Here is a 13,344-nt window from a genome sequence, read left to right as displayed (position 1 = left end):
TTGTTCCACTACCTTCTCCCATTTTTCTGGCAACTTCATAATTCCATCTTCCCAAAACTTTTTATCATTTTTGAGCAAAGAACTGTTCCAGGTGCCTTTTACAGTCTTCCAGGGAAGGTGCAATGTCTGGTGAATACGGCGGATGAATCAGAACTTCCCAGCCAAGTTGTAACAGTTTTTATTTCTTGTCATCAGAGAAACGTGTGGTCTTGCATTATCCTGATGGAAGATAATGAGTTTTCTGTTGACTAATTTCGGATGCTTTTTATCCAGTGCTGCTTTCAGTTGGTCTAACTGGGAGCAGTACTTGTTGGAATTAATCGTTTGGTTTTCTGGAAGGAGCTCATAATAGAGGACTCCCTTCCAATCTCACCATATGTACAGCATCAACTTCTTTGGATGAGACCGGCCTTTGGTGTGGTTGGTGGTGGTTCATTTCACTTGCCCCACCATCTCTTCCATTCCACATTATTGTACAGTTTCCACTTTTCATCGCCCATCACAATTTGTTTTAAAAACAGAACATTTTTATTATGTTTTACTAGAGAATCACATGCAGAAATATGGTCAAGAAGGTTTTTTTTGCTTAAATTATGTGAAACCCAAACATCAAAGCAATTAGTATAACCAAGCTGGTGGAAATGATTTTCAACACTTGATTTGGATATTGTGCTATAACGTTGATTGTCCTCAGTTAATGTCTTGATTTGATTGCTATCAACTTCAACTGGTCTACCCAACTGTGGAGCATTGTCCAGCAAGAAACCTCTAGCACAAAACTTCGCAAAACACTTTTGAGACGTTTGATCAGTCACAGCACCTTCTCCATACACTGCACAAATCATGTTTTTGCGTTTCAGTTGCATTTTTACCTTTCTTGAAAGAATAAAGCATAATATGTAGAAAAATGTTGCTTTTTTCTTCCATCTTCAGTATTAAGATGGCTACACAAGAATTCACCAATTTTGATAATATTTTTAAATGCACGCTGATATGACAGCTGTCATAATACAATCTAACAAAATTGTTTCGAATGAAGTTAAAGACAACTAAGTGCTACTAGAGCCATCTTACGGAAAAAAACAAACGTACCTTTTGGCCAACCCAGTATTTAAAATTCATCATTTTTTTCCCACATCCAAACTGGTCTCTTCCCAATTATCTCATTTCTATCAGTATGCCTTATACCTAACTCTATTCTTCCAGTCTTCCAGAATAGATAGAGTGCACCCATCTTTGCATTTCCCTTTTCCTCCATCCTCTGTGCCTAATCTTTTAGCAGGTCTTAGAGTTTTTTCTTTACAATTTGTCCTTTCTAATAGTCAATCCAAAGCTACTGCCTCAGACGTACTCTTATTAGTTTATCTTAAATTTACCCTCTATCATATTTACGCTACCCTTTCCCTATCTTTTAATCCAGCCTACATACTATAAGCAGAAGACTAATTCTGATGGGTCATGATAAAGCATTTTGAAGAACCTTCATTAGCCTCCCTATTGTTGAAGTCTCTTAACAGCTCTACTTTGCTGTCAAGATACTATGTGATTTTGGCTTAATCAGTTCATCCAACAAATTTTCTAATATTCTCCAGTATAAACCTTTCTTGCTCCCCATCTCATATTTCATACTTGTCCCTATTCTTATTCTTACTGTTTTCTTGGTTTAGAGTATCCTCTCCCCTTCCCTCTATTTATTCAAAGCCAAACTATACTACTCAATTAAAATCCTATCTCCTCTGTAAAGTCTTTCCAGATTATTCTAATCCTTCCTGATTTCTTCCCTTCCTGGGCTTAAAATAAGTACCACACGATTTAAAATTTCATTGTCCTTTAATTGATTCATCTTTGTTAATGTCATGTTTTCAATTACTTGAGGGTAGAGTCTAAGTCAAATATCTGTTATATCTCTCCAACTCTCACTTAGTACATTAAAAGTGATTGATATATACTTGTTGATTTTTTTATTAATATAACAAATATAAAATGACATCAGTTCAAAAAATTTAGATGGTTTTGTACTTCTTTCATTCTGGTTTAGTTACTTCTGTATTAGGTTAAATTTTCTACACTAACATGTTGAAAAGTCTTGGACTTTTAATGTAAATCAGTTTAGACCTTTAATCTGCTGTGGCATATGTGATTATCATGATTATGCTTAATTGTGATGGACAGATTACAGAAATAAAATTTTGTTCAATGGTTATACACTTAATTTTTACAATATGCTTTCATACTTTTACAGTTCTTATATTTTATATGTCTCAAAATTATAAGAATTTCTACTTGCAAAACTAGAATACGATGCATGCTCAATTTTAAATCTTGATTATTCATAATTTCTATTTTCATCATTTTAATAAGACTTGTTAGTATTTTATCCCTTAAAAAGTATCTTAAGAGAATTTTTATTAAAAGTCTAGCAACTTTAGGGTAAAAATGCAAAATTTGTAATTTTAAAAATTACTGAAAATTAGGATGAGTTTCCTGTCTAGGCTTAGCTCATTCATTACTAATTAACATGACTCAATGTTTTTATTTTGTCTTTGTTTTAAAAGGGAGAACGTGGAAATCCAGGGCCATTAGGTCTCCAGGGTGAAAAGGGCGTTATGGTAAGAGCTCAGTGATTTGAAAGATATGTGTCCAAAGAACATAATAAAGTTAAGGCATTTCAAAGGTGGAATTGCCTTGAATGAAGTTTTAAGTAAGTGAAAAATGCTATTTTGTGGTAAATTTCCATTAGAATTTTCTTCTACTCTAAACAGTTTACCATTCAGAATGCTGATTGGCACTGAAAAGCATGCAACTCACATGGCTAGGTCTAATGAGTCTATAGTTTTAAGACAAGAATTAAACCATCCTAAGTTAGCTTAAGTGGATGGAGAAGAAAATTCAATTAGGATTCTACATTTTTTTTTATAGCTTATAGTTTATATGGCATATATCATCATTGCCACTTTTCCATGAGTTTGTGGTCACAATGTAATTATTTGATACGTGGAAGAGCAGAATGCAGAATTCATCTTACATTCTTTTATCTTTAAGATAGTAATAGCTGATAAATTTTATATCTAGATTGCAGTTTTTCATTTATTAAAGTTTCTAAATGTGATAGAAATGAGCAATTATTTTCAATTAAAGAATCTTGCTTTCAGAAAATATATTGTGATGGATCTGGTGTACCTAATGCTATCTACAAATTCATTGTACATAAATTTTTGCTCAGTTTTAACTTCTGTATTATGAGTAGAGCACTGTAAGATTATTTTTTTACCTATCTCCAATTGCTGTCAACTAGGAAGTTTAATATACCCATAAGGCTAATTAATTTCACAAATTATTGACTCCTAAGGCATTCTCTGAATCATTTGAATATGGTTAAACCACAAAGGGCGTGTTCCTTCTGAAATTTGACAGGCTAACATATTTGTACACATTCACATTTCTTTTATTTTTTAACGTCTTTATTTGGAGTATAATTGCTTTACAATGGTGTGTTAGTTTCTGCTTTATAACAAAGTGAAATCAGCTATATGTATACATATATCCCCATATGCCCTCCCTCTTGTGTCTCCCTCCCACATTCCCTATCCCACCTTTCTAGGTGGTCACAAAGCACCGAGCTGATCTCTCTGTGCTATGCGGCTGCTTCCCACTAGCTAGCTATTTTACATTTGGTGGTATATATAAATCTATGCCACTGTCTCACTTCGTCCCAGCTTACCCTTCCAACCCCTCGGTGTCCTCAAGTCCATTCTCTACATCTGCATCTTTATTCCTGTCCTGCCCCTAGGTTCTTCAGAACCTTTTTTTTTTTTTTTTTTTTTAAGATTCCATATATATGTGTTAGCATATGGTTTGTGATTTTTTTCTTTTTGACTTACTTCACTCTGTATGACAGACTCTAGGTCCATCCACCTCACTGCAAGTAACTCAATTTCATTTCTTTTTATGGCTGAGTGATATTCCATTGTATATATGTGCCACATCTTCTTTATCCATTCATCTGTCGATGGACATTTAGGTTGCTTCCATGTCCTGGCTATTGTAAATAGTGCAGCAATGAACATTGTGACACATGACTCTGAATTATGGTTTTCTCAGGGTATATGCCCAGTAAAGCGATTGCTAGGTCATATGGTAGTTCTATTTGTAGTTTTTTAAGGAACCTCCATACTGTTCTCCATAGTGGCTGTACCAATTTACATCCCCTCCAACAGTGCAAGAGGGTTCCCTTTTCTCCACACCCTCTCCAGCATTTATTGTTTATAGATTTCTTGATGATGGCCATTCTGACCTGTGTGAGGTGATAGCTCATTGTAGTTTTGATTTGCATTTCTCTAATGATCAGTGATGACCATCTTTTCATGTGCTGCTTGGCCATCTGTATGTCTTCTTTGGAGAAATGTCTGTTTAGGTCTTCTGCCCATTTTTGGATTGGGTTGTTTGTTTTTTGGATATTTAGCTGCATGAGCTGCCTGTAAATTTTGGAGATTAATCCTTTGTCAGTTGCTTCATTTGCAAATATTTTGTCCCATTCTGAGGGCTGTCTATTCGTCTTGTTTATGGCTTCCTTTGCTATGCAAAAGCTTCTAAGTTTCATTAGGTCCCATTTGTTTATTTTTGTTCTTATTTCCATTTCTCTAGGAGGTGGGTCAGAAAGGATCTTGCTGTGATTTTTGTCATAGAGTGTTCTGCCTATGTTTTCCTCTAACAGTTTTATAGTGTCTGGCCTTACATTTAGGTCTTTAATCCATTTTGACTTTATTTTTATGTATGGTGTTAGGGAATGTTCTAATTTCATTCTTTTCCATGTAGCTGTCCAGTTTCCCAGCACCACTAATTGAAGAGGCTGTCTTTTCTCTATTGTATATTCTTGCCTCCTTTATCAAAAATAAGGTGACCATATGTGTGTGGGTTTACCTCTGGGCTTTCTATCCTGTTCCATTGATCTATATTTTCGTTTTTGTGCCAGTACCATACTGTCTTGATTACTGTAGCTTTGTAGTATACTCCAAAGTCCAGGAGCCTGATTCCTCCAGCTCTGTTTTTCTTTCTCCAGATTCCTTTGGCTACTCGGGGCTTTTTGTGTTTCCATACAAATTGTGAAATTTTTTGTTCTGGTTCTGTTAAAAAATGCCATTGGTAGTTTGATAGGGATTGCACTGAATCTGTAGATTGCTTTGGGTAGTATAGTCATTTTCACAATGTTGATTCTTCCAATCCAAGAACATGATATATCTCTCCATCTGTTTGTATCATCTTTAATTTCTTTCATCAGTGTCTTATACTTTTCTGCATGCAGGTCTTTTGTCTCCTTAGGTAGGTTTATTCCTAAGTATTTTATTCTTTTTCTTGCAAGGGTAAATGGGAGTGTTTCCTTATTTTCTCTTTCAGATTTTTCATCATTAGTGTATAGGAATGCTAGAGATTTCTGTGCATTAATTTTGTATCCTGCAACTTTACCAAATGCATGGATTAGCTCTAGTAGTTTTCTGGTAGCATCTTTAGGATTCTCTATGTATAGTATCATGTCATCTGCAAACAGTGCCAGCTCAACTTCTTCTTTTCTGATTTGGATTCCTTTTATTTCTTTTTCTTCTCTGATTGCTGAGGCTAAGACTTCCAAAACTATGTTGAGTAACAGTGGTGAGAGTGGACACCCTTGTCTTGTTCCTGATCTTAGAGGAATTGGTTTCAGTTTTTCACCACTGAGAATGATGCTGGCTGTGGGTTTGTCATATATGGCCTTTATTATGTTGAGGTAAGTTCCCTCTGTGCCTACTCTCTGGAGGGTTTTTATCATAAATGGGTGTTGTATTTTGTTGAAAGCTTTTTCTGCATCGAGATGATCATATGGTTTTTCTCCTTCAATTTGTTAATATGGTTTATCACATTGATTGATTTGCATATATTGAAGAATCCTTGCATTCCTGGGGTAAACCCCACTTGATCATGGTGTATGATCCTTTTCATGTGCTGTTGGATTCTGTTTGCTAGTATTATGTTGAGGATTTTTGCATCCATGTTCATTAGTGATATTGGCCTGTAGTTTTCTTTCTGTGTGACATCCTTGTCTAGTTTTGGTATCAGTGACGGTGGCCTTGTAGAATGAGTTTGAGAGTGTTCCTCCCTCTGCTGTATTTTGGAAGAGTTTAAGAAGGGTAGGTGTTAGCTCTTCTCTAAATGTTTGATAGAATTCTCCTGTGAAGCCGTCTGGTCCTGGGCTTTTGTTTGTTGGAAGATTTTTAATCACAGTCTCAATTTCAGTACTTGTGATTAGTCTGTTTATATTTTGTATTTCTTCCTGGTTCAGTCTCAGAAGGTTGTGCTTTTCTAAGAATTTATTCACTTCTTCCAAGTTGTCCATTTTATTTGCATATACTTGCTTATAGTAATCTCTCATGATCCTTTGTATTTCTGCAGTGTCAGTTGTTACTTCTCCTTTTTCATTTCTTATTCTATTGATTTGAGTCTTCTCCCTTTTTTTCTTCATCAGTCTGGCTAATGGTTTATCAATTTTGCTTATCTTTTCAAAGAACGAGCTTTTAGTTTTATTGATCTTTGCTGTTGTTTCCTTCATTTCTTTTTCATTTATTTCTGAACTAATCTCTATGATTTCTTTCCTTTTGCTAACTTTGAGGGGTTTTGCTCTTCTTTCTCTAATTGCTTTAGGTGTAAGGTTAGGTTATTTATTTTAGATGTTTCTTGTTTCTTGAGGTAGGATTGTATTGCTATAAACTTCCCTCTTAGAACTGCTTTTGCTGCTTCCAGTAGGTTTTGGGTCGTCGTGTCTCCATTGTCATTTGTTTCTAGGTATTTTTTGACTTCCTCTTTGATTTCTTCAGTGATCTCTTGGTTATTTAATAGCATATTGTTTAGCCTCCATGTGTTTGTTTTTTCACAGATTTTTTCCTATAATTGATATCTAGTCTCATAGCATTGTGGTCAGAAAAGATACTTGACAACGATTTCAGTTTTCTTAAATTTACTGAGGCTTGATTTGTGACCCAAGATATGATCTATCCTGGAGAATGTTCCATGAGCACTTGAGAAGAAAGTGAATTTTGTTGTTTTTGGATGGAATGTCCTATAAATATCAATTAAGTCCATCCTGTTTAATGTGTCATTTAAAGCTTGTGTTTCCTTATTTACTTTCATTTTGTATGATCTGTCAGTTGGTGAAACTGGGGTGTTAAAGTCCCCTACTATGATTGTGTTAATGTCGATTTCCCCTTTTATGGCTGTTAGCATTTGCCTTATGTATTGAGGTGCTCCTATGTTGGGTGCATACATTTTTACAATTGTTATATCTTATTCTTGGGTTGATCCCTTGATCATTACATAGTGTCCTTCTTTGTCTCATGTAATAGTCTTTATTTTAAAGTATATTTTGTCTGATATGAGTATTGCTATTCCAGCTTTCTTTTGATTTCCATTTGTATAGAATATCTTCTTCCATCCCCTCACTTTTAGTCTGTCTGTGTCCCTAGGTCTGAAGTGGGTCTCTTTTAGACAGCACATATACATTTCTTGTTTTTGTATCCATTCAGCCAGTCTATGTCTTTTGGTTGGAGCATTTAATCCATTTACTTTCAGGTAGTTATCCATATGTATGCTCCTATTACCATTTTCTTTATTGTTTTGGGTTTGTTATTGTAGGTCTTTTCCTTCTCTTGTGTTTCCTGCCTAGAGAAGTTCCTTTAGCATTTGTGGTAGAGCTGGTTTGGTGGTGCTGAATTCTGTTAGCTTTTGCTTGTCTGTAAAGGTTTTAATTTCTCCGTCGAATCTGATTGAGATCCTTGCTGAGTAGAGTAGATCTTGGCTATAGGTTTTTCCCTTTCATCACTTTAAATATGTCCTGCCACTCCCTTCTGTCTTTCAGAGTTTCTGCTGAAAGATCAGCTGTTAACCTAATGGGGATTCCCTTGTATGTTACTTGTTGCTTTTCCCTTGCTGCTTTAATTTTTTTTCTTTGTATTTAATTTTTGATAGTTTGATTAATATGTGTATTGGCATGTTTATCCTAGGATTTGCCCTGTGTGGGACTCTCTGCACTTCCTGGACTTGATTGACTATTTCCTTTCCCATATTAGGGAATTTTTCAACTATAATCTCTTCAAATATTCTCTCAGTCCCTTTCTTTTTCTCTTCTTCTTACACTCCTATAATTCGAATATTGGTGCATTTAATGTTGTCCCTGAGGTCTCTGAGACTGTCCTCAGTTCTTTTCATTCTTTTTTCTTTATTCTGCTCTGCAGTAGTTATTCCACTATTTTACCTTCCAAGTCATTTATCCATTCTTCTTCCTGAGTTATTCTGCTATTGATTCCTTCTAGAGAATTTTTAATTTATTTATTTTGTTGATCATCATTGTTTGTTTGCTCTTTAGTTCTTCTAGGTCCTTGTTTAATGTTTCTTGTATTTTCTCCATTCTATTTCCAAGATTTTGGATCATCTTTACTATCATCACTCTGAATTCTTTTTCAGGTAGATTGCCTGTTTCCTCTTCATTTGTTTGGTCTGTGAGATTTTTACTTTGCTCCTTCATCTGCTGTATGTTTCTGTCTTCTCATTTTGCTTAACTCTCTGTGTTTGGGGTCTCCTTTTCACAGGCTGCAGGTTTGTAGTTCCCATTGTTTTTGGTGTCTTCCCCCAGTGGCTAAGGTTGGGTCAGTGGTTTGTGTAGGCTTCCTGGTGGAGGGGACTGGTGCCTGTGTTCTGGTGAATGAGGCTGGATCTTGTCTTTCTGGTGGGCAGGACCATATCCGGTGGTGTGTTTTGGGGTGTCTGTGACCTTATTATGATTTTAAGCAGTCTCTCTGCTAATGGGTGGGGTTATGTTCCTGCCTTGCTAGTTGTTTGGCATAGGGTGTCCAGCACCGTAGCTTGCTGGTCCTTGAGTGAAGCTGCGTCTTAGCGTTGAGACGGAGATCTCTCAGAGAGCTTTTGCCATTCGATATTACATGGAGCCGGGTGGTCTCTGGTCTACCAATGTCCTGAACTCGGCTCTCCCACCTCAGAGGCACAGGCCTGACACCCGGCCAGAGCACGAAGACCCAGTCAGCCACACGGCTGCTGGTCTTCGAGTGCCCTGGAGAGGCCCACATTTCTTAATTATTGAATTCCCTGACATCTGAAAATGATATGGTTTCACAATCTGTATAACATAATATGCATCTATTCATAGCATAACACAACCTGCAGAGATGTGAGATGAATATTCTCTTCTTAGTAGGTTATAATATGTGATTCTGGCTAGCAAATTTCATTTCTAGGCAAAGAGTTTCTAATAAAAGTGTACCCATCTTCTATGTAAACATTTTTTATTTCTGTTGTCTATCTCTGGAACATTTCCTGTGGCCTCTTACTTCTTAGATAGTAGAGGGAGATCTTATCACATTATCATTTTTAATTACTATTTATAATTTACTTGTTTTCAATGGAAATAATTAGATGTGATGGAGAATTTATGTCTTTTATATTTTTGCTTAAATTATAGGGATATCCAGGTCCTCCTGGGGCTCCAGGAGCCATGGGTCCACTGGGATTACCTGTAAGTATAGAAAAGACTTCTCTTCCCAGTCAATGCAAAACACTTTAGAATATATCGTGGTATCTTGAACCTCCTCACTTCTACTTGCTCTATTATTTACTGCTCACTTCTCATAGTATAGTTCTGCAACCTAAAATAAAAAATATCTAAACTTTCTTTTGAATAACCACATATAAGAAAACAGAGTCAGTAATCAAGCTTAGACCTATTGGACAAACAAATCACAAGCACAATTTCCAACATGTTGTTCTTAGAAATTTCCACATATTCTCAAACTGATAAAATTCATGGAAAATATACCTTTATTCAAAAACTGAGTTTTGAAAAACTCCATTTGTGGTTGCAGAAAGATAATGAAGCTTTGTCTCTAAGAGAAATTTTGCTTATTAAAATTTGAAAGTTATTGTGAACTTAAATGTAAAGAATATCAGCCTTTGTGATCCCCTAAGCAGAACTATTATCAGAAATGGTTTATGCTGTTTTGTGAAGCTTCTGTTTTGAAGATAAGCCCAATCTTCCAGCATACTGATAGATGTGTCATTGACTTCTAAAATGAGGAAGACTGATCTAGGGAACAGTTGCCAATCTTTTTACTCATGTAAGATAAGAAATAGATTTGAGATCCTGTGAAAGTTCACTGTTTTTATCTACCTGTGTTATATAGATAAATAAATGTTGTCTTCTAAACACTGGAGACCATTGGGTATAAAAATAATTCATTGTACTTGACTTAGTAACAAATAACAACTTAATCTTCTTTTAGGGCTAATTTTTTATGGCATGTAAATTTGGAAAATTTTGTGGCATTTTTCATGGTAACAGAAAAAATCCTATTTTTGTGTGATGGGATTATCATAAGTATCTAGAGTAATGAGAAAGAAATCTTGCAAAAGTAGCCATTGCTTCTTTGATGGACCAGGCATATTAGACTGGTCAGACTGGCTAAGTGGGTGTCTCCCTTATTGTTGTGTCTCCCACCACCATATGTGCTCATCCTAAAAACTATGTGGTCAGTGAATATTAAATACTTCCCATTTTTTTTCAGGGTGTAAACACTTAGAAATTAAATTTCTCCAAATAGTAGACTATGTCAGAAGCAGAATATTGGGGGAGGGTAGTATGGTATTTGTTTAATAATTAAAGCATATTTTTAAAGGAGACTAATCAATTTTATTTTAAGAATTCCCAAGGAGAATTACATATCATAAGAAAGGTTGTAACTACTGTTCTCGTAACATTCCTGTTAATTCTATAACTGATTTTAAAATTTTCAACATGTAGGGTCCTGTGGGAGCAAGAGGACCCCCTGGGAGTCCAGGTCCTAAAGGACGAAGAGTAAGTTATCTAATCAAGGAAGTGCATTAACCTTTTAAAAAATGGTGTCATAAATAGTGATGCGTTCAGCAAAAATAGCTCTATATCTTCTAGATTATGCTTAGAGGTTGTTGGGTTTTTTCTTGTGTTCATTATATTAGATGACCTACCTACATTAATTTAAATGTAATTCATAATCATTTGTATTTATAAAACCATACTTTTCCATTTTGTGTTTTAGAAATTTCACTTATTGACAAAGAATTCTTTCTTATTCCCAACTTGCAGTTTCATTCTTTGGGGGAATTGTGAACACAAAGATGTTTAAATTATTCTTCTACTCACAAGAGACTTCTATAGCAAGGGATAGTAACAGCATGACAGAATAAGAGTGATAAGAAGTAGAATAAGAATACACAGGATGACTAAAAGTTTATTCACTGTAAATAAGAGGTAATATGTCATCATTGTCTAATAATTATGCATAAGAATTAAATTAAAACCTTTCACTCTTTAAGTCTTTTAAACATTAAATCCTTTTTTTTTTTCTTTAAAGAAATAAGAACCACCATTTATTGCATGCCTGTCACGTGCCAGGCACTTTTACATATGCCATCTAACCTAATACTCAAAACCACTCTAGGAAGGAGAGGCATTTATCTCAGATATCACAGTTGAGGAAAACGGGGCTCAGAGAGTTTAAGTATATGAACTGTAGACACGCAGGTCTGTGGCACAACCAGGATTCAAACCTTAGTGTGTCTGATTCCAAACCGTATGCTTATTCAATACCCCTATTGAATTTTTGAGTATTTTTCCTTGATTAATTTGAATATGTGGGCTTTAAGAACTCTGTTTTCTCCCTTGGCTTTCCCTTGACTTTTACAGCTAGTGAAGAAAATATTACAAAATTCTAAAAGCATGGCCTCCAAATAACAAAGTTTTTTTTTTTTTTTAAACTGCCATTTTCCAGTTGGCAAATGGGAGAAAAAGGCTCAGTTTAAAATAACAACTTTAGGAATTCACTGGCAGTCCAGTGGTTAGGATTTGGTGCTATCACTGCCGTGGCCCAGGTTCAATCCCTGGTCAGGGAACTAAGATCCTGCAAGCTGTGCAGCATGGCCAAAAGAAAGAAAAGAAAAGAAGAGAAAATAGGCAAAATAAATAAATAACGACTTTAATTTCATGTGCTGTGTTTTAGGTGAAGATTAAAGAAAGAGAGCAAATTTTTCTGTACTGTCACTTCTTTTCTGAAAAACAGTTTTCCTTTCTGGCTTATGGATTTACAGTCTACAAATAATCCTGATGGCCACATCTATTTTAGCCCAAATGAGATTTAAAATAATAAAATAAAAACTCATGGAAGATGATCTCTACTCTGTCATTTTAGTGGTCTGTACCCTGCCAGCATTCAGTACTTGGTTAGGTCAAATGTGTTTATTCAACTTTGTATTACTCATAGTGGGAAAGTTCAACCAGTTTTGTGAAAGATTTAAAAAAACAGAAATACTTACTTTGGTTAGCTAAGTAATTGAGGTCTTATTGATTATCCAGGCATAAGCCATGTACCTAAGCAAGATATGTTTCTGAACCACTTGTACTGTCTGATAAGTCATATGGAAAGTTCATATTCTCTGCAGTTTTCTAACCTCCCTGTGATCCTTGGGCAAATTATTACTCTTTGCTGGTTTGACACTTTGTTTTCAATTCTCACCTCTTCAGGTGTCTATTTTCCTCTCATCCTCCAAATACGTTTTACTGATTTGTTCCCAAATGGCTTCTCATAATTATTTAAAGTTCACCAGTATTTTCTAAACAAGGTCTTTTTGTTTAGAAATAAGGGCTTTGTTTAATGCAAAAGTGCTTCCTTTATAGGAGAATATTTCAAATAATCAGTGAACATTGGGAATATCAAAAAGAACTAAAGACCAGAATGTTTGGGAAAGAATATAGTATTATGAAGTTCCATTCTAATTATCACCTAATATCTTCTTCTCCCATCAATCCATTCTCCAATCTATTCTCCACTATAGATGTGATCATAATAAATATCCTTTCAAATATTTTTCACTCACAAAAAATGAGAATATATGTCCAGCCCACAGGGATAAATGAAAAAAGTATCTGGCTGGGAATTCCTGTGCCCCAGCCCTTCCTTGCTACCCCAAAGGCTGAGGGAGTCAGTATTTCCAGCACACCTGTAACACTTTATGACACACAACTGTGTCACAGTACATTGGAGGAGAAGCTAGGCACATTTGCACTAGGAGGCCACACAAAGAACTCTCATTATGAAACTAGTGCTTGTGTGCCCTTGCTGTTCTGCCTGTGGTTTGTACTATTATCATAGGTGAACATGCAAACATCATGAATGGTAGGACCACAACCCAAGGAGTCTGCCTGTCCTTCTGCTTCTCTCCTATCCATCCATCTGCCATTCATCTATCTAACATTTACTGATATAATACCGTCTGTCA

At 35.5% G+C, this 13,344-nt stretch overlaps 1 protein-coding gene and 1 long non-coding RNA gene across 5 annotated transcripts in view; one reads left to right on the top strand and one right to left on the bottom strand.

Annotated features, from left to right (window-relative positions):
- LOC137218932 (uncharacterized) overlaps positions 1-13,344 on the bottom strand; it is a 213,334-nt gene that overhangs the window by 7,843 nt on the left and 192,147 nt on the right. The window lies entirely within an intron of this gene.
- Positions 1-13,344, top strand: part of COL24A1 (collagen type XXIV alpha 1 chain) — a 431,777-nt gene that overhangs the window by 267,522 nt on the left and 150,911 nt on the right. For all 4 annotated transcript variants that reach the window (XM_067726773.1, XM_067726774.1, XM_067726775.1 and 1 more), the window contains 3 exons: positions 2,556-2,609; positions 9,500-9,553; positions 10,835-10,888. In XM_067726773.1, coding sequence (XP_067582874.1) covers positions 2,556-2,609; positions 9,500-9,553; positions 10,835-10,888 — 162 coding nt within the window. The remainder of the gene's footprint in view (positions 1-2,555; positions 2,610-9,499; positions 9,554-10,834; positions 10,889-13,344) is intronic.

This window comes from Pseudorca crassidens, chromosome 2 (assembly GCF_039906515.1).
Source record: "Pseudorca crassidens isolate mPseCra1 chromosome 2, mPseCra1.hap1, whole genome shotgun sequence".
Taxonomy (NCBI): domain Eukaryota; kingdom Metazoa; phylum Chordata; class Mammalia; order Artiodactyla; family Delphinidae; genus Pseudorca; species Pseudorca crassidens.
The sequence above is the reverse complement of the archived record's forward strand: the minus strand, read 5'-3'. Positions and strand labels throughout refer to the sequence as shown.